Genomic DNA, 21543 nt, shown 5'->3' on the forward strand with positions numbered 1-21543 from the left:
CTAGAACATAATCGTTTTGTTGGCTAGGTGTTTGTGCGGACATTGTGAGGCTATGGCGTCGGCGGTGGACAGCATGTGTTGTCGAGAGGTGGATGCCTACTGGGCACTAGTTGAGGGTTTAGTCCCGGCCACGGACATTACCTGCCTGACGCTCCATCCCGGCTTTGATGCCTGCTGCCTCAACCCGTTCTCGCTGCAGGTAGCATACCTCAACTTCAGACAGGAGTATGGCCCTCTCCAAGCCAACAGACCAGAGTATGTTTAGATGAGAGTAATTTATAACACTATTATATTATTATACACTTCTATTATAGTCGTCAGTTTTCTACACAAATAACAAACTGTATCAAAATAATTAATGTACATACTGTAACTACTTATATATAGCCATATTCTACTGCACTTCATACTATTCCTCCTGCACATACAGTACACTTATTCTTACATTACCGTTTCTGCACTACAATGGTACTGTTACCACACTGCACATATCTGTCTATGTGGTTCATACTGAATATCCATATTTATCCTGTTTTTCTTATAATATATTCTGTTAATACCTTGCATATATCTATATTCTTACTATGTTACATGTACATGTTGTTCATTACTTACACTTAGTTATACATATTTGATTTTTTTTCAATTCTGGTTGGACGCAAACTGCATTTTGTTGCCTTTGTACTTGTACTCTGCACAATGACAATAAAGTCTAATCTAATCTAATCTAATGTGCTTTATTGATGCTGAGGGATTAGCAGATTTTTAAACTCTGATGTGCATACATACCTTCATGGAATAGAATAACTGAAAATGTTACATCAAATAAGTCTATCACTCTTGATCATATTGACTATGTTAACAGGATTATCAATATCAACATTGCACCCCTATCATTCTCTAGGCAATTCCGATACACAGCCTACAGGCAGGTGGTCCGATAGACATATGGGTTTCTGGGCAGGGAGATCAGGAAGGCAATACCAGCTTGTGTTGTGGCCGCAATCAGGAGGCAGTTTCCAGAGGAAGGGAGGAAATCAATAAATATATTTTGTTTTCACAAAATGAACACAATCACAAAGTGTCTTGTTGTATAAAATGTATTCATAATTTCATTGATAGTAACTAGGAGTGTTGGGCAAGTTACTTCCAAAATGCAGTTCATTTTAGATTAATAGTTACTGTCATTTCAGAGTAATTAGTTATATTACAATATTACTGTCTCTGAATTGTAATCCTTTACACTACTTTTGCATTACTTTTAGAAGTTTGACTTGGCAGGTAGCTTGTGAATTTCACCACCAGATCAGTAAAGTCTCATCTTTATCAACTTTAATACATCATAACAAGAGTTATCTCAAGACACTCAAGTCACAAATAGAGTAGGTCTAGACCACACTATAATTTACAGGGACCCAACAATTCTAGTAATTCCCCCAAGAGCAAACATTCAGTGTGACAGTGGCGAGGAAAAACCTCCCTCAGGAAGAAACCTGGGACAGACCCAGGCTCTTGGTAGGCGGTGTCTGACGGTGTTGGTTGGGGGTGTGATGAAAAGTGGCAATAATAGTCACAATAAAGATAATTGAACTACGACTATAAATAGTAGTTGCAGTAGTTCATGGCGTAGCAGGGCGTTACAGGATGTAGCAGGGAACTGCACGGCGTAGCAGGGTGTAGCAGGACCACGGCGACAGCTGCAGCCATGATTTAAGGGCCACCCAAGTCCAAGGAAAACTGCTAGGCAAAAAAATAAAATAAATAAATTAAAAAAAGAGAGTGGTCACAACACATGCACAACCTAATACAGTCCAGTATGAAATGTCTTCTTCCTACCATTAGAAGTAATTTGTAAATGTTTATGTGTCATATACAGCTAATGATAGATACGAGCGAGTCTAATGTAATCAAGCGGTGTCTTGGTTCTTGGCAAGTTTGAGTTATTAACCAAGCCTTGTTTCTGGTGCATCTTAGAGGATTGTGTTCACGGCAATTCACACATTATCGATGGGGAAGTACAGTACATCACATACAAATACACGTCATGTTATTTTGGTAGTTATGTTAAGTTAAATGTTAGAGAAGTGAATGTTGCTACGTGGTAGCTAGGCTAGGCTGTCACAAGGAGACCGCGCACCAGGCTACCGAACGAGACCGTAAGGACCGTAACCGAGGGTAGCCTACTGCACGAGTCTATATTCAAACAGGTGTCTAGGTTCTCGGCAAGTTTGAGATATCAACCGATAGCAGAAGCCTTTATTTCTCGTGCATCTTAGATGATTGTGTACATACAAATTAATAGATTACATTATTGATGGATATCACATACAAATGCACGTCATGTTATCTTAGGAGTTATGTTAAGTTAAATGTTTGTTACGTGATAGGTAGGCTGTCACCAGGAGACTGTGCACCAGACTACTGAACAAGACCGTAACCGTGCCTAATGCATGAATCATGTAATCAAACGGGTGTCTAGGTTCTCGGCAAGTTTTAGTTATCAACCGATAGCAGAAGCCTTTATGTCTCGTGCATTTTAGAATTGTGTTCATGGAAATTCATATGCTACATTACCAAGGGGAAAGTATTAGGCCTATATCACAGACAAATACACGTAATGTTATCTTGATAGTTATGTAAAGTTAAACGCGATCACCCCCACCCCGCCGCCGAGGGCACGCGAACCGGTGACCGAATCTATTAACTCGGTAGGGCAACCAACGACCGTCCGGTTGAACCGACTCCCGTAAAAGAGTCGGTTGTCCCATCACTACTCATAGCTAGCTTAATAAAATGCGGGGAAAATGGGGGTGTTTGGGCTAGCTAGCTGCCTGCCAACAGCTCATAGCTAGCTAATAAAATGCGGGGAAAACGGGGGTGTTTGTGCTAGCTAGCTGCCTGCCAAAAGCTCATAGCTATCTTAATAAATGTGGGGGTAACGGGGGTGTTTGGGCTAGCTAGCTGCCAACAGCTCATAGCTAGCTTAATGAAAACTGCATTGATGTCAAGGCAGACAATTACGAAAACCTGTTCTAAAGCTCATTCTCTCCCTCTCTCTGTATACTGAAGCCCTGATGTTAGGATTTTGCAATCAGCGCATTTTTAATCCAGATGAGGGAATGATTTCAGACGCAATTTTAGCTACTCCTGTCATCAAATCATCAGCTACCAAATGTTTGCTAATGCAATAGCCAAGTTAACATGTATACTAGTTAGATGGTGGATTGCCCAATACATACACGCTCAAATCACTTCTTTATTCTGAAATTATTAGGTTAAAACATTACAAAATCAGACAAATTAAGAGTTACAAGAATTAAAAGTAAGACTTACTCTGCTAAGAGCTCTTTTTCGGTGCAGGAATTTCTGCAAGTGCAAGCTAGCACTTGGTCCTCCCGCGCGCCAGATTCAGGTGAAAGCTTTGATGGTGGTGGACTTGATTCCATCGAGTGCACCGAGGGAACAGCATCGGTAATCAGCCTCACATTGTCCTTACTCCAAAATCCCATCCAAGACTCCAACAAATCTCCAGGTCTATAACTCTCCGGAGTGAAATGAGCACCACAAACGACCGAGTGTGTGGTGACAGACGCGGCAGTGAAGTCTGCTCACTTCAACTGCACAAAACGCACCCAAAAACGAAAAACCTTACTTTTCCTACAAGGAAAATGATGTACACGATTTCCTGACAGACTGGACTTTGTGCAACCAGCACAAACACAATAAATTACTATTAATTCAGTTATGAATTGAACCTGCACATTGCTCTTTAAGCACCGCCCGACTCATTACACCGTATTACACACTAGCTGCAGCATTCATAGGTAGCCTGCGTCCAGAGATGGATAGATGGATCGTTTGCTTCTGTCTGGTTAGCGACACGGCCCCCAGCTAACCAATCCTTCTTCAGACTGATGTTGGCACCCCCCACTCAATTAGCATACAGGCGCAGGGAAAAATAAATGTGGAAATGTGGAAATACAGAAATAAATAAATGTAGAAATGTGGAAATACAGAAATAAATAAATGTATAAATAAATAAATGTATAAATAAATAAATATATAAATAAATATATAAATAAATAAATAAATAAATATATAAATAAATGTATAATACATAAATAAATACATATAGAAATGCATAAATAAATAAATAAATACATGTAAAAATACAGAAATAGCCATTTATGTTACCAAAATGTATTTTTTTTCACTATATTTCTGCATTTATTTATTTATCTCTACTTTTATTTATTTATTTTTCCTTATGTCATTTTTAGTCCTCCATACTCGAGTAGTCTATAATAATTTAATGTGAATACTGGAATATGAAAATTTCTTAAAATGTCAATCCCTAATATGTACCTACCATTTCTGGTTTGAGTCCCACCAAATGACATTAGAAAGAACGCATGTACCGCATTGGCTTCACTTTTCAGACCCGGAGGTTGCCACTTGGTTAATTTGGCACTAGCAGATTAGACATCTTTATTGTCCACTCAGTGGAAATTTTCATTTGGCCTTACAGACATGCATACACTTAATACTTAAGACTTCCTCTGCCATGTGTTAGAATGCATGAGATAAAACAATCAATTAATAAAAGAAATAAGTGGGCCAAACGGCTGAGATAAAAGTATGAAAATAATAACAATTAGAACTTAATTAGTCTTAAATAGACATTGTAAAAATAAGCGGCAGTAACTAAGTAAGAGATAATGTAGAGCGAGCATCTGTTTGCATGCTCTGTGACCTCACCCTTCATATTAGTTGTTTAACAAGGAGTGAACCAGGGACCATGGAAATAAATGGGACAAGCAGTCCAGCATGAATCACCATGTAAAGCTATGGGATTGCCACTCCCTCACCTGCCACATTAAGACCTTGCCCCCTGCTATAAAGAGCTGGGCTGCCCTCCCATCTTACCTCAGAGTTTCTGTGGATCAGCAAATGGCTATGGCAAACGAGTGGCTGCTGTGGCTGACCCTGTCTGCCATCGCAGCTGCTTGGCACAGCGGTACATATATTCATTTCCATTAGGCAGCCAGAAAAATATAACAAATGGGACTGTTAACTTTTAACATGTTTACTCATGTGCTACAGCCTTATTGTGTTCAATGTAGTTTGAGATTTAATTATTGATTACTTGACAAATAACAGAGGCAAAGTCTGCTGTGAACACCTTCTCCTCCCAGATTCTGGAAAAATTAACAGGTGAGTTTGTTGGTTAATAACTGTAAACTGTTTTCTTATGTGTGACAATTTATTAATGTAGGTAAATACCTGGGTAAAACATGGCTGCTGTTGTAGTGTTATGTCTGATCTGTTTTTTTGTAGGTGTGAGTCTCATCCACAATGGCCAGGTTTGCAGTACGTGGGGTAACTTCCACTTCAAGACCTTTGAAGGAAATGTTTTCCAGTTGCACTCGACTTGCAACTACGTCCTGACCTCTTCATGCAGGAGCAGTTACAAGGACTTCAACATCCAGATAAGAAGACAGGAGGCTGGCAACCATCACACCATCAAAAACATAATTATGAAGCTGGAGGGTTCAGAGCTGTGTCCGGGTTCTCGGCAGTAAGTCGGACTCGTTTCAGGTGAGGGTTGGCCTCCGCCAGGGCTGCGCTTTGTCACCAATCCTGTTTGTAATATTTATGGACAGGATATCGAGGCGTAGTCGGGGTGGGGAGGGGTTGCAGTTCGATGGGCTGGGGATCTCATCGCTGCTTTTTGCAGATGATGTGGTCCTGATGGCATCATCGGCCTGCGACCTTCAGCACTCACTGGATCGGTTCGCAGCCGAGTGTGAAGCGGTTGGGATGAGGATCAGCACCTCTAAATCGGAGGCCATGGTTCTCAGCAGGAAACCGATGGAATGCCTTCTCCAGGTAGGGAATGAGTCCTTACCCCAAGTGAAGGAGTTCAAGTACCTTGGGGTTTTGTTCACGAGTGAGGGGACAATGGAGCGGGAGATTGGTCGGAGAATCGGCGCAGCGGGTGCGGTATTACATTCCATCTATTGCGCCGTTGTGACGAAAAGAGAGCTGAGCCAGAAGGCAAAGCTCTCGATCTACCGGTCAGTTTTCGTTCCTACCCTCACCTATGGTCATGAAGGCTGGGTCATGACCGAAAGAACGAGATCCAGGGTACAAGCGGCCGAAATGGGTTTCCTCAGGAGGGTGGCTGGCATCTCCCTTAGAGATAGGGTGAGAAGCTCAGTCATTCGTGAGGAGCTCAGAGTAGAGCCGCTGCTCCTTTGCGTCGAAAGGAGCCAGTTGAGGTGGTTCGGGCATCTGGTAAGGATGCCCCCTGGGTGCCTCCCTAGGGAGGTGTTCCAGGCACGTCCAGCTGGGAGGAGGCCTCGGGGAAGACCCAGGACTAGGTGGAGGGATTATATCTCCAACCTGGCCTGGGAACGCCTCGGGATCCCCCAGTCGGAGCTGGTTAATGTTGCTCGGGAAAGGGAAGTTTGGGGTCCCCTGCTGGAGCTGCTCCCCCCGCGACCCGACACCGGATAAGCGGACGAAGATGGATGGATGGATGGAGGGTTCAGTAGTGGAGCTCTCAGAAGGCTCAGTGGTTATCGATGGAAAACCGTAAGTTTTTGCTAAAAACCCTAACCCTTTCCACTCTGCCAGCACAAAGTAGAGATTCTTACTTGACGGTACATATGGGTCATATTTAATATTATAAAACGTGTAGCTCAAATCAAGCAATCTGATTGGTTCATAGCCATGATATAATAACCATATACAACACCTATGATTCAAATGAATTTGCATAATAAGTATCATAAAAAAAATAAAAACAAACAGACGTACTGATAGCTGGTGCCACGGAGGGAAGCCGTTCATCTGCACACACTGCCATGAGAGAGAGCTGGTTAAAATTCAGCAAAGTATCCCTGTAAGTGTACGCTATATTTAGAATATTTTCACTGTTTAAGCTTGCTGTCGGACAGCCCTTTCCGACAGGAAACTGAAGCCATTGTCTATGCTTTCTTCAAAGCCACCAGACTCCATTGACAAAAACAGTAATTTTACCTATCAGAAAATGGGCGTTGCTTTTTCTACCGTTGCCTTGATCAGTTAGTTGCTGGTCTACTCCTGTCTTGATTGGTTAGTTTGTTTGTGTTATTGTGTGCCTTTCTTTAGCGTTAAGCTACCTGTGCTGCGTTCCATAGCAACCGCCTCAGTATGTGCAGGCAGCCAGCCCAAAAGGGCCTATTTTATTGTGAACATTATTATTTATTAATCTAAATTTGAATGTGACTTAACATTTTATATTGTCATACTTGATGACCGTTTTATATTGCTCACTTCAGTCCATATGTTGTGATATATCACAGCTAAGGGGACTGTCGTCCCTCCATTTTGCTTTGGGCCGAACAATGCCCCTTAGGTGTGATATAATCACAACATACCACCATAAATGATGCTCTATGTAACCTGACAGGAACCTGGATTGATAGTCAGAACCTAAAGACATCAGGCCCAGAAGTAAAATTCTAAATATTGGCATCCACTGCCACCCTTTGCTTTTACACCTTCTCACATGGTTAGATACCACTGACAGCTCTATTCACAATGTGCCTTTGGCTGTAGGAAAAAAAGTAAAATAATGGCCAAAATAATGTGACTTCTTTTTGTTTTTCCAGAGCCAACCTACCATTCAGTCAAGCAGGAGTGCTCATTGAGAAAACTCCCACCTACATCAAAATCAAAGCAAAGCTGGGTTTAGTTGCTATCTGGAATGAGAAGGACACTTTTATGGTAGGATTGTAGCTACATAGTAAAGCCTGTTATGACCATTATTGTTAAAATTACTGTCAAAGTATTTTAGTTGAATAGAAGTATAACAGTGTTATATTCATGCTTTATGATGTAACAAGTGCAAACATTTTTTGGTGGGTTTGACCACAAAATAACTGACCGAGGATATGATTTAAGGCATATACATATATGTATACTTTGAATTTCCAAAATGAGTTTTGTGATCAGAATTACCATTTGGAAACAGTGGAAACTGTGGTAAACTTGGCGATTGTAGTCTAAGGCTGTGCTGCAGAGTGTGTGCTTATATCAATGGCTTTGTCCTCCCAGGTGGAACTAGACCTTAAGTACAAGAACTAAACCTGCGTTCTTTGTGGAGACTTCAATGGGGTCCAGCTCTATGATGAGTTCTACAGCCATGGTACACTTTGACCCACTTTAACAATTCTGTCAATGTAGGCATGGGCACAGAACTAAAATGTTTCTTTATTATCATCCACACAGGTGTAAAAATATCCCCCATGGATTTTGCTAACTTCTGGAAAATGGATGGTCCAACTGAAAGCTGCTCTGACTACACGCTGGAATCAACACAAAGCTGTAACAACATGGTAAGGCTTAACCAAGAAACCAAAATGGAAAAAAAGTTCTACCAATGCTCAAACTCCAACCAGTGCAAATACAAGAAGTGATACCCAGCATGGGAGCAACAACAGTTATAATCCCTCAGCATACTAGTGGCAACTGGCTGATAGGTTCCGCTATCCATCCGTACCATGGAGGCCATTCCCAACTTTAAAACCTTCCTAAAAACACAGCTATTCCAAAAGGCCTACCCCACATGACTCCACTCTCCATCAAAATCATGGATAGATTGCTCTCTTTTAATTTTCTATCTCAATCTTCTAAATATGTTTGTTTTAATGTAATTATATTTGCCTTTTTAACTGTATTTTTGCTTGTTTTAACTGTAAGGTGTCCTTGAGTGCTATGAAAGGCGCCATAAATAAAATGTATTATTATTATTATTATTATTATTAACAGAAGCAGGAGTATAGAGCATACAGGAGTGGATAGTATATGTGTGGCCTTTGTTACAAATTTGACAGACTTGATACAGAAATGTTGCATCTTCTTGGCTTTGCATGCCTAATAACTTGCTCTCTTCCTGTCTTTTCCTCTGGTTCCATTCCTGTCTGTCTGTCTGTCTGTCTGTCTGTCTGTCTGTCTGTCTGTCTGTCTGTCTGTCCTGTAGAAACCTCTGTGTGAGCAGATCCTTACAGGGCCATCCTTCAACAGCTGTCACAGTCTGCTGGACATTGCCTCCTTTACTTCTGCCTGTGTTGCAGACCTCTGCAACTGTGACAATGGCATGAATGAACACGTTGACCCCTTCTGCCTGTGCAACACTGTGTCGGAGTTCTCCAGACAGCGTGGACATGCGGGTGGCAAACCCCAAAACTGGAGAACCAAAGAGATCTGCTGTGAGTACACTCATTAGACACTGCTAATGTAATAGTCCATGGGAAGGAGAGGTTGTCTACCCTGTCTGACTCTGGGCTTTTGCCCAAACAAAATGTCTCAGGCACATGGGTTTACTGACTCAAAACATCCAAAGACCAAAAATCAAATGAAGATATACAAATCCAAGGAGAGGGCAAATTAGTGAAAAATGCTACAACTGAGCTATGTACATTTTGTGAACTAAAAGTCCTCCATACAACGATATCCGTTGTTTATTCCTACCCTCCAACACATAAGTCATAATTGCTGCTTGAACAAAAGACTTTGTCTCACATTCACTTACACAGACCAGTCCCTCATTAAGTAAACAGTGAGGTCAGAGTGAATGAGCTGATTAATATATTGGAGGTATCCAATTTATAACCAGAGGTGGGTAGTAACGAGTTACATTTACTCCGTTACATTTACTTGAGTAAGTTTTTGAAAAAATTATACTTCTAGGAGTAGTTTTAAATCACTATACTTTTTACTTTTACTTGAGTAGATTTGTGAAGAAGAAACTGTACTCTTACTCCGCTACATTAGGCTACAACGAGCTAGTTACTTTTCTTTTTACCTCTTTGGTATTCTACGCGTCATTGTATTATCCCCCCGCGTATGCCTCATTTTAATGTTTTATTTTGACCATTGACATATATATAATGGACCAATAGACCCCGTTGCTCTGGACGGAGACCAGTGAAGGCTATTAGAAGCACTTTTCCGGTGATCTCTTGCGTTACTGCGCAGCCTCCAACTGAGAGAGACAACGTAAATGTGACGTGAGCAACGTGTCTGAAAGTTGTAAGTCTTCTGGTAGCTGTGCCAAGAGAAATCTCAATCATTCCCAATCTTACAGATGGAGAGCGTAGGTATATGTAAGGAGATAACATAAGCACAGGCTAATTATTGCTAACTAACATGCTAGTTAACATTAGCAATTAAACCTAACAGCTAATGTAAGTCGAAACTGCCTGCGAGCTTCTCCTGTACTATACGGTAATTCCTCTACTGTGCGACAGTAAGTCACTTGGTTATGACACAATCGTTAGCCTCATCTGCTACGGAGCCATAACGTGAGGTACAAGGTAATGGAGCCTTTTATAGGTTGTTGTGTTTCTTTAGAACTAAACAATGGACAAATAGAGTCTTTAAACGCTTCAGATGTAAAGTTATTCGCAGTCAAGTGACGTAAAAAAAAAATGGCGGTCAGTGGAATGCTAACAGGAGGTGATACCTTTGTAGCAACAAAATGGCGCCATCGGAGGTTCGAGTTCTGAAGCGAAGCTTACCCCCTTGATTTTGACAGAGAGAGAGAGACTTCCACTAAAGGCTCTACCACGTGACTGTGTTTCACCAATCAAACGTAGTTGTGCAGTCTTGTCACGTGACCATACTCAATCTCAGCGGCGGGACAGGTTAGCTTTACACCCGCAGCAAAACAAAAATGACAATGCCAGAATCAACTGTCGGCAGAGGCCAGATCAACATATCCTGGATTTATTATTTATTACCCGGCTTCACCTAACTTAACAACCTCGGTCCCGCAAGCTGTGTCACGACGGTGGTTAACAACTAGTTCAATTAACCATCAGGGTTTCCCAATCTAGCGGCGCGTGTTCACATAAAAGAGGCGATGTTTGCACAACATGACCAATAGCCACATATTTTACATAAGAAGAGCAAATTATAATTCTACATAAATATGAAGAACACAGATACGGTTTTACAGGCAAAACGCAATACAGTCTCTGCTTCCTAAAACAAGTGGACAGCTGGCAAAAAAAAAAAAAAGCTGACGCTGTAGATGCGTACATCACAACGCTTATCAATGTCACTTATCCCCTTCAGTCAGGCACAAGATCTGACCATAATTACACTTGTACTTTCCATAAACTGCCGTTGCTTTAGCCTATTATTTCAGTTGCAACCCTGGCAGTGGAAGCGATCGTGAGAGCAAATAAAAAATTTAAAAAACATAATTCAAACCGCTGTGCACATTACACACGGCTCAAGAAGCCGAGAAATAGCCGATATAATATAATAATATAAATATACCGATCAGGGAATGTTAACGGGGTTGTCGGTCTCTAAATATTTTTTGTATGAGCGCACCCCTCTCTCTCTCTCTCTCTCTCTCTCTCTCTCCGCGCACCGAGCTCCGCCTGATCTTCTAAGAACGGTGATCGCCGTTATCAATCGAGTATTGATTGGTCAGTAGGCGGAGCTTTTAAACCGGTTGATCTCTGATCTCCAATTTAACCTGCTCCCGACCATGTTAGGCGTCCAGCATAAGTTACCACGGCGATTGAACCCGGTAACAAGTGATCCACTTTCGTGATACAGAAAACCCTGGTGAACCTGAAGTTACCTCATTAATGCCAAATCTTGCTTCGTAGTACAGGCCTCTGGCCTCATAATGAAAGCATGTTTACCTTAGTAAAAGTGCCAAACAGCAGCTACATTACCTTGTTCTAGTTCTGCCTGCAGAACCTGGTAAAAAAAGTATAAAGGTTTGGAAATTTGTGTTACTTATTTTTGCTTATTTATTTTTTTTATGTATTATTATTATTATTTTATTGATTTTATTTTTTAAGTACTTGAATTTACCTGGATTATTTTAATTTAGGCTATTTTGTAATTAATTAATTAATTTTAATTTATTTAATTGATTGGATTAACTATAATTTGCCTAAAGATGATTATTTTGTCTGATTGAATGCTTGTGTTAAAAAATAAATCAGAAGTTACTCAACAGTTACTCAGTACTTGAGTAGTTTTTTCACCAAGTACTTTTTTACTCTTACTCAAGTAATTATTTGGATGACTACTTTTTACTTTTACTTGAGTCATATTATTCTGAAGTAACAGTACTTTTACTTGAGTAAAATTTTTGGCTACTCTACCCACCTTTGTTTATAACATGCGGTCAACCCCACCCCTTCTCAAAGCTTAGGAGTTCTGGGAGGATACTTTTGAAGTGTAGGTAGGCCATTGAGGGGCTGGAACCAAGCTACGATAAGGTAGTTTGTGTGAACAAATGTTCAGAATAAATAAGTAGTAAAATAAGGTAAAATAAGTCAAGTGCTGAAAAAACAATTGATGTAATCACAGGGAAGTCATGTCCCGACAAAATGGAGTACAAGGAGTGTGGGAGTCCCTGTGCTGATACCTGCCCCAACCCAGAGGCCAGCCACACCTGCTTCTGCCCTGCAGGTACAGCACAGTCATGACACACACACACACACACGCGCACACACACACACACACACACACACACACACACACACACACACACACACACACACACCTGTTACAGTGCAGTAATTCTTTGATCACTTTTAGGCACTGTGCTGGATGATTTAAACGGAAAGGGTTGTGTCCGATTAAACGAGTACTCCTGCAGCTACAACAGCAAGATCTATGGACCGGGGGAGTCCTACTCCAGTAACTGCAAAAAATGGTATGATATAGGCTACATTATATCAGTCTGTCTGCATGTAACAGAACACTTCATAGAATTACACATATTTTATACATATGACAGGATGGATATGGTGGACCTATGTACCTTAGTGGGATTATAAGTGATTATAAGTGGAGGTGAGTGAATATTGGTGTGCAAATGAGTTTCTATGTGCCATTCATTGTCTCAATTCTGTATGCATGCAAATGCATCAATTCGGCTGCGAAGGAGAGTACCAACGTTAATCCGCACTGCTCCTGGCGACTGAAGTGGGTGTTTTTGTAAAAAGTCAACTCTATAAATTACCCTGAGTCGAGGCAGAACAGCTGAAGGACATCAGAGTCAAAACCAGAAATTTTTTTCTCCATAAGATATGATCCAGTTTCAGTTTTTCTGTTGGCCTAATAGTCAATTCAGAGAGTATTGAAGACCACATTTACTCACCATTTTTGGGGAACCTTGATTTGCAGCCCAAATTATTATGCGACGATTCAAATGTAGCAGTGTCGTACTGCCACTGATTTTAGTTAAGCACTTCTCCCAGGAGATCATACATAGTGTGAGAACAGCCGTTTAGGGCTCAGTGGGGGAATCACAAGTCAGTGTAGTATCAAAATGATTTTTGAAGCTGTTATTTAAAGGTCCCATGACATGGTGCTCTTTGTAGGCTTTTATATAGACCTTAGTGTTCCCCTAATACTGTATCTGAAGTCTCTTTCCCAGAAATTCAGTCTTGGTGCAGAATTACAGCCACTAGAGCCAGTCCCACAATGAGCTTTCCTTAGTATGTGCCATTTCTGTGTCTGTAGCTATTGAGGAGTAGAGAGGGGGGGGGCAAGGTAGAGGGTGGGGGTGTGGCCTTGACCAACTGCCACTTTGCTCGTTTGAAAGCCATGATGTCTCTCTCTCATGGATGGGCCAAATTCTCTGGGCGGGCAAAGCAGAGAAAGGTGAGGTAACCTTCCAGATCGGCCCATCTGAGCTTTCATTTTCTCAAAGGCAGAGCAGGATACCCAGGGCTCGGTTTACACCTATCGCCATTTCGTGCCACTGGGTGACCATCGGCAGTCTGGAGGAATGCATATTAATGTTAAAAAACCTCATAAAGTGAAATTGTCATGCCATGGGACCTTTAAGGTTAAATAGTTACATAATGTTGCTTCAAGATTAATTTGTGTGTGTGCTGACAGTGTGTGTGCGAGTGGCCAGTGGATGTGTATGGAGCAGAACTGTCCAGGAACCTGCGCTGTGGAGGGAGGAGCCCACATCAACACCTTCGATGAAAAAGTCTACACCTTCCATGGGGACTGCTCCTATGTGCTGGCTAAGGTAATACACATCATCATCTGTGCTTTTATACCACACACACTTCTGTCATGGTAACACATGCCTATACCAGCCATCAACCTGTCAAAGCTATTAATAATAGTAAGTTGTGATTAGTGTTGTAAGGGAAAAAAGGGAGTAGAGGTATGAATGTCATCTCTGTACCATCCCATATAATAAATCAGTCTATTTAAAATTTAAAAGGGGAAATCTAATATGTGACACAAATGTAATCACCTAAGATCAAGGCTTGAAAACTGGTATCACTTTACAACTGATTGGCATGTTTTAATAGCTCGCTAACATTAACAAAAGAATCAACTAAATATAAGTTATAATACAAAATGTGTGTTGAACATAAGAATAAGTTGATATTGTTTTTTTGCGATGACTCATTTTCACTCCTGCCACCTAAAAAGAAGCAAAATTGTTGGATGTTACTGTTTTCAGGTTACATAATGTAGGTATTGTAGGAATTTGGTGTAAACAGCATTACTAACTTCAAAAACTATTTTTGTTACAGTATGCAGGAATATAGTTCATTGAATAAATGTTTAGCTGACAAATCCTCTACATTTGAATCTATCCCATAATAATCCGGGCTGCTCTAATTTCAAATTAAAGATCCCCAAAAATGCAGAGTAAATGTGGTCTTCAATACTCCAACAGCAGAATATTTACTTAACTATATTAGATTAGAAGCCATGCACAACACATGAGCTCTCTGTGTCAATAGATAACCAGTACAGTGTAAAAAAAATACATAGAACACGCTTAAATTTAAAAATAAAAATGGGACTGATACATCCACTGATACATCTACTGGTATTCTTTACCCTATACACTCTTATCTGCAGGTATGTCGTTTCAGTTCAGCAGTAGTTAAATGTTTTTTGTTTGTGTGTTTAGGACTGCAGTGGATCCCAGTTTGTGGTACAAGGAGAACTGGAGTAGTGTGGACTGACTGAGAGCGAGACCTGCCACAAGTCTGTTACCTTGGGTTTGTCTGGAGGGGTTAATGTGAGAATTATACACACACACACACACACACACGCACACGCACACACACACACACACACACACAATGTGTATGTAATTCAGTATTTAAATATTCCAATCTTGGAACTAGATTGCATCCCTCGCAGTAAATATCAGGTCCACTTTTATTTTTATTTTTTTATCATTGAACACACTCAGATTGTAAAGTTTTAAATAATAACATCTCATCTCCTTTCATATAAAGGTGATCAAAATCCAGTCCAATGGCAAGGTTTTTGTGAATGGCATCTACGCTCAATTACCCTTCTCTGCTGGTGAGAGACACTCCACTGTACACTATTCACCTTAGACTTTCTCTCTGTCTGTCTGTATGAAGAAAAAGACAGCCACATTGTAAGCTACAGAATATTTTTCTATATACTTAAGTTACAGTTAAGCTGAATTAGTGAATGAAGAGTGAATAAACACTTAATTTCTCTTCATCTGAAGCTTCTCAGTTAGTAAAGGTTTCATTGTAAGACCCAAAGATATCTGATCTCTTCCTTTTTTTCTCCTCGTTTAAATAATGTCTAAAATCCTTCCTCATGTACATTTATATAATAAACAATTAGAGCTGGTTTCTATATTCCATAGATTCTGAATTCTGTAAAGTGAAATACTGTAAATAAAATATAAATTACTTTATTAATTAATATTAATTTAATAAATTATATTAAAAAAGAAATCTTTATCACATTGTGGTTGCAGCCACTGCTTTACAATCAAAAGTGTCATTTTTGGACATGGAGCCGCAAAATATATTTGAGCCTTATAATTAGGCTATCAACATTAGTAATAGGTCTCAATGAGCATTATCTAAGAATAGAGGCTTTGCTATATTAATGAATGATTCTTTGATGGATTCACAGTCCGTGAACAGATTTACACGCCTTACTATCTCCTGAGCTGCCAAAAAACTAGCAGCAGTAGTGGAGTTTTGAGATTTGATCCAATTCTTAAGTGCATTTGCACTTAAGCAAAGCACTCTGCTCTGCTTTATGCAGCAGTTCCAAAATCGTTTTCTCTCTCTCCACTCCGGCTTAATAATTTTCAACAAATGCAGTGTGCTTGTTCTGGAAACATCTTTTAACATAACTTTTTTTGGATTTGGAATCCATAGCTATTCTAAGGAAACTCAAAACCGAGGATTAGGCACCGTACCGTAGACATAAGTAGGCTAGAATGCACATTTTATTTTACTGAAATGTTATGAAAAGGAATAATGTAAAAATCACTTTAGGCCTACAACAATGAAAATAAACCTTATTCATTTCCATATAATTTTTTGTCAAAGCCACAGGGAGCAACTGGAGAGAAAACTCACGAGACTCGCTGCCTGACGACCTATCCTAACCTTAAAGTGATGGTTCGCAGTAATTCACCCTAGGGTCCTTTGCACCATGACCTCGAGCCAAACACCCCCCCAGAAGCTTTTTTCACCTGGGTCGAACATTGGGAGAGTTAGCTAGAGTAGCGTTATCAGCTGAATAGCTTAGCGCAGGGGCTAATGGATGTATCTTGTAAGTTACCCCACTAATAATGCGCGAAATGATACCAAACGTCTACAAGTAGTACAAATAGGTTATGCTCTCATAAAACGATGGATTGGAAAGTTTGTAAGTACACCAGAAGTTTATGAACACTTGCCTGCTCTCTTCAGCTCTCTGTTGCTGCTGCTGCTACCTGCAGTTAGACGAGTGCTTAGGGCCGTCTACAAATTAGGCTACTACACCGAAAAGAGTTACAACAAAAATATTTATTAATTCAATGATTAAATAAGGTAATGTCTCCAAACTTACCTCAATTATTACTTGTCTCCTGCTAGTTATACTACAGCACTTACTTACTTAAAAAAAAAAGTTAAATTAATAAATATTTTTGTTGCATCTCTTTTTGGTGTTGTAATTTGTAGACGGCCCTAAGCACTCGTCTTACAGCAGCAACAACAACAGCAGAGAGCAGAAGCCAGCAGGCAAGTGTTATTTACATAAACTTTTGGTGTACTTACAAACTTTCCAATCCATCGTTTTATGAGAGCATAACCTATTTGTACTACTTGTAGACGTTTGGTATCATTTCGGGCATTATTAGTGGGGTAATTTACGAGATACAAACGTGGGTCCGTTAGCCCCTGCGCTAAACTATTCAGCTGATAACGCTACTCTAGCTAACTCTTCCAATGTAAGACCCAGGTGAAAAAAGCTTCTGGGGGGGTGTTTGGCTCGAGGTCATGGTGCAAAGGACCCTAGGGTGAATTACTCCGAACCATCACTTTAACAGTTCAAGGGATTATCATGATCAATGCCTACCTCAACCACCTTGCGAGACTTTTGCAAATCTTGGGTTACCATCTAAACACAACCATGGGACAAAAACCATGAAATGAGCTGTGTGGTTTAATTCCTGACAGCAGTCAGTGAATATCGTTGCCTGTGGCTGTGGCTGTATCAATGACCTTGCTGTTGCACTAGCAACACCTACTGGTCGGCCAGGGAGTAGGAAGAGGGTGTGTAAGTGTGTGTGTTGTATGTTAGACTCTGTTATACTCCCCTGATGAATCCCATTACTGGCTGATGAAAAGGAGTGGCTGGTGTCCTCTTGTGTCTATGTGAGGTCAAAGATCAACATTAGAGTTAACAGAGACAATGACTGCCATGTGCAAAAGAAACATGGAAATGGCACTGAGAGTGATTGGCACTATGTTAGTTATTCCAGGCACTGAAATAAACAGCATGAGCTCAGTAATATCACATTTCATGAGAATCGTTATCCAACTTCTACAGAAGCTGATTCTAATAAACATATATGTTTCCACATAATCCTCGCCAACTACTTGACCATCTTAACTGCAGATCTAGCATTATTTGATTAGCCTCTGGCCTGGATAAGAACACAGCTTGCAGAAAATTAGATATTTCACTTTTAATATGCTTAACTGTGAACTGTTTTCCTATCTGATGAATAGTATTTCATTGTCTCCACCCTTCCACCCTTTTAACAAACTCCCATCCTCAACTTTTCTCGTAACCCCTAGCTGGGTTCTCCGCCTTCAGAGGGTCCTCTTACTACCTGCTGGTGCAAACGTCTGTTGGTGTTCTGTTGGAGGTGCAGCTCCAGCCAGTCATGCAGCTCTACGTCAAAGTGACTAGTGACTACCAGGTCAAGACCTGTGGTATGCCTATAAAAAAAGATCTGTATGTGCCCTCAGACATGAAAGACTAATGAAAGCATCCAACAGAACTCAAACAGTGATGGCGTTATTGATCCCAAATGGTTGTTGCAAAATATGTTGGGTATAGGCATATCATGTATGCTTGTTAAATTGTAAAAGAAAGTCAGTATTACAACAAAAACACGTAAATATGCATCAAAAGTAAGTGTGAAAAAGCTAGTAAGGATTGTGACATAAATACAAGTTATCCAATGATGTAGTACTGGTTGCCTTGATATCTTATTTTGTATTTCTTTGCTTCATGAAGCCAGAAGTGCTTAGTAAATATTTGAAGCAGTAATGTCAAGCTACCCTAAACCAACAGGAGTGTGTAATATGTATTCCTATTTTCAAGGTTTGATCAATTTTCAAACCATATAGAGAAGTTACTTCTTTGGAGGTGCTGCCATTTTGATAAAATTTAAACAAACTGTAGAACGTTTTGATTATTTTTATTGATCTTAAATATGTCATTGATGGACTTCATGATTGGCTGTAATTAATAAAAGAACAGCATGTAAGTGAAATTTGCAAATCCCAAGTGCATAGAGCAGATTTCTCTCAAATTTAGGCAATATTTGCTAGTGGCACAATGTGGATCACTTTCCCCATATTGAATATTAATGTTTTGGAATGTGGCAATATTGATTAATATTCAATTATCAGCAGGGCCACACGAAATCTGCGGACACAAAATTTTCTGCTGATTTTAAACAAATTTAAAAATAAAAGCTCAGAATGTTAATACATCTCCACTCTAAGCAGAAAAACTATCTAATTCCGTAGTTTTTCATTCTGGATCACCGCTGAAAACTGATAAACAAAAATCAGCAGATTCCATTTGGGTCTGCTTATCACCCTGTTTTGGTATGAAAGAAGAAGAAAGCTATAGAAAGACAAAAAGATGATGAAGCCATGGTGACAAGTTTTGATTCTTCTGCCCTGTGGGGAAAGAGTACCCACAGAATCAATCCAATGTGCTGCTTATGTGTTGGCATTATTATACTTGTCTGCCTGCAAGTCTGTGTGGGAACTTCAATGGTAACCAAGCTGATGACTTTCTAAAGCTCAGTGGCGTTCCAGATGCCACAGCACCTGGTTTTGTCAACAGCTGGAAGACACATGCTGGTTGCCCTGATGTTAAGAGCAACTTTGAGAACCCCTGCAGTCTTAGTCTGGATAATGGTAGGTATCATTTTAATTCTCTGTAATCCCTGTGGGTTCTTCAGAATAATTAATGTTGGTCTGTGTTTGTCAATAATAGAGAAGTATGCCCATCACTGGTGCTCCATGCTGAGTGACCCTCAGGGAGTGTTTGCCTCCTGTCACTCAGAGATCAGCCCTGACAAAGAGGTAAGACTCATAGCTACAGATTTGACATATTTCTGTGGACTGTACCTGGACCACTCTTAGGACCTGTGACATTACCTCACACTGCACCGCTTTTTTATTTTGTCTCCTCACAGAACTGCATGTATGATAGCTGTAACTGTGAGAAAAGTGAGGACTGTATGTGTGCAGCAGTCTCCTCCTATGTCCATGCATGTGCAGCTGCAGGAATCCAGCTCACCGGCTGGAGGGCGACCATCTGTGGTGAGTAATGACTTCTTGTGAAACAGAGCCAAATCAAACCTTTGGTATTTTATTTGTATGGAAGCAATGTGAGACCATGATACAGTTGTTTTTACCTTGTAGAAACATCTTGCTGTGCTTTGAAACTTGTGCTTTAGAAGGTTTATACTGTGTTCAGTAGCCTGCTTTGAGTAATAATAATAATAATAATAATACATTTAATTTATGTAGCACTTTTCATAGTACTCAAATACACTTTACAGTAAACACAGCAAAATAAAAACATTTTAAAAAAGTGAAGCAATAAAACCAACACAAAATCAATCATATTAAAACCAAATGAAACAATACGACCAGCAACTAACAGTAGATGAAATGTAATATAGTGTAACATCCCTTTGGAGTCTTCTGACATATAAGCTCAAGTTTGATTATAAATAAAGCAATAAGACTATCTGCAGTGTTCTATTCCAGCTTTGGCAGCACAACCAGTTTACAATGTTCAAATGTTGAAACACTATGATAAAAATATCTCTACCAAACAGGAGTTGAACCATTAACCAGAGCATTATGTAAGAGTTCATCTAAACACTGTGCTATGGAGGACACCGTTATTAGTATAGATGGGGAGACAGAGAAAAGAGAGGGTTGAAAAGCTCCACAGATAAAAGACAATCCTGGCATAGGCAGAGAGATCGCAACACTGCAAGAATGCTATTACTCTGAGAGTCCACTGGGGAGTGGTATGTTTCCATGGGACCATGTTAATGATCCCTTATCATGGTCCCATGGCAACATACCGCTCCCCAGTGGACTGTTTAAGTCAGGCTTGAACTAGCAAAAATGCTAATGTTTCTACTTTAAGCTACCATTGTACCATTTGAACCCCCACTGTGTGTGACATGTAGTTGGGACCATTGTCCATTTGTCTACAGAGGACACTACACTCCATGAAGACAGTAAGACAATAAAGTATGAGTTGAGACAAGCCCAGCAGTAGAAAGTCTCTCAAAGGTTCTCTTTTAGCTGACATTTCTTTTCAAACAATGTTTTTATTGCCCTGTCACTAGCATATAGGGCACAAGATGGCAGCCAACCAAAAGCAATAGAGTTCTAACACTCTGGGGCCCCTAACTAAAACCGGTAGCTGCCTGAAGAGTAAGAAAAACAAATTCAACAACCTGAAACACTACAGCAAAATAACATCTGCTGTAAAATTGTAGCACAATAACACTGGTATGGTCCTTTAAACATATTCATGTGGCAGGATTGTGCAACAGTCTCACAGTTCTTGACTGATTCTGTGCTCTGACTTCCTCAGAGAAATATGCTAGCTCATGCCCCAGCAGCACGGTCTACTCCTACAACGTCACGTCCAGCAGTCGCACCTGCCGCTGCATCAGCACCACAGACCCCAGCTGTCACTTCTCTTTCCCGCCAATCAATGATTGTATCTGTGCAGAGGGAACCTATCTGGATGACACTGGGAAGTGTGTCCCGTCTCAGGCTTGTCCTTGTTATCCCTAAGGCTCAGTGGTGCCTCCTGGACAGGTCGTCAACAAGGATGGGGTCATGTGGTAGGAAAATGTTTTTATTGTGTTATTGCAGTGATGTATATGGAATTTGGTAAGTTCAAATGTTACACCTCATATCT

The 21543-nt window shown here is 40.3% G+C and overlaps 1 protein-coding gene across 1 annotated transcript in view; it reads left to right on the top strand.

Moving 5' to 3' along the window:
• Positions 1–52: 52 nt before the first annotated feature.
• Positions 53–21543, top strand: part of LOC120555943 (mucin-5AC-like) — a 40392-nt gene continuing 18901 nt past the window's right edge. Inside the window, 19 exon segments of the mRNA XM_039795154.1 lie at positions 53–255; positions 4932–5017; positions 5338–5562; positions 6555–6597; positions 7659–7773; positions 8104–8194; positions 8278–8384; positions 9029–9257; positions 12391–12492; positions 12622–12739; positions 13933–14071; positions 14978–15088; positions 15312–15381; positions 18141–18282; positions 19339–19502; positions 19582–19670; positions 19784–19910; positions 21211–21309; positions 21418–21466. Coding sequence (XP_039651088.1) covers positions 53–255; positions 4932–5017; positions 5338–5562; positions 6555–6597; positions 7659–7773; positions 8104–8194; positions 8278–8384; positions 9029–9257; positions 12391–12492; positions 12622–12739; positions 13933–14071; positions 14978–15088; positions 15312–15381; positions 18141–18282; positions 19339–19502; positions 19582–19670; positions 19784–19910; positions 21211–21309; positions 21418–21466 — 2309 coding nt within the window.

The sequence above is a fragment of the Perca fluviatilis genome, chromosome 3, assembly GCF_010015445.1.
Source record: "Perca fluviatilis chromosome 3, GENO_Pfluv_1.0, whole genome shotgun sequence".
Taxonomy (NCBI): Eukaryota; Metazoa; Chordata; class Actinopteri; order Perciformes; family Percidae; genus Perca; species Perca fluviatilis.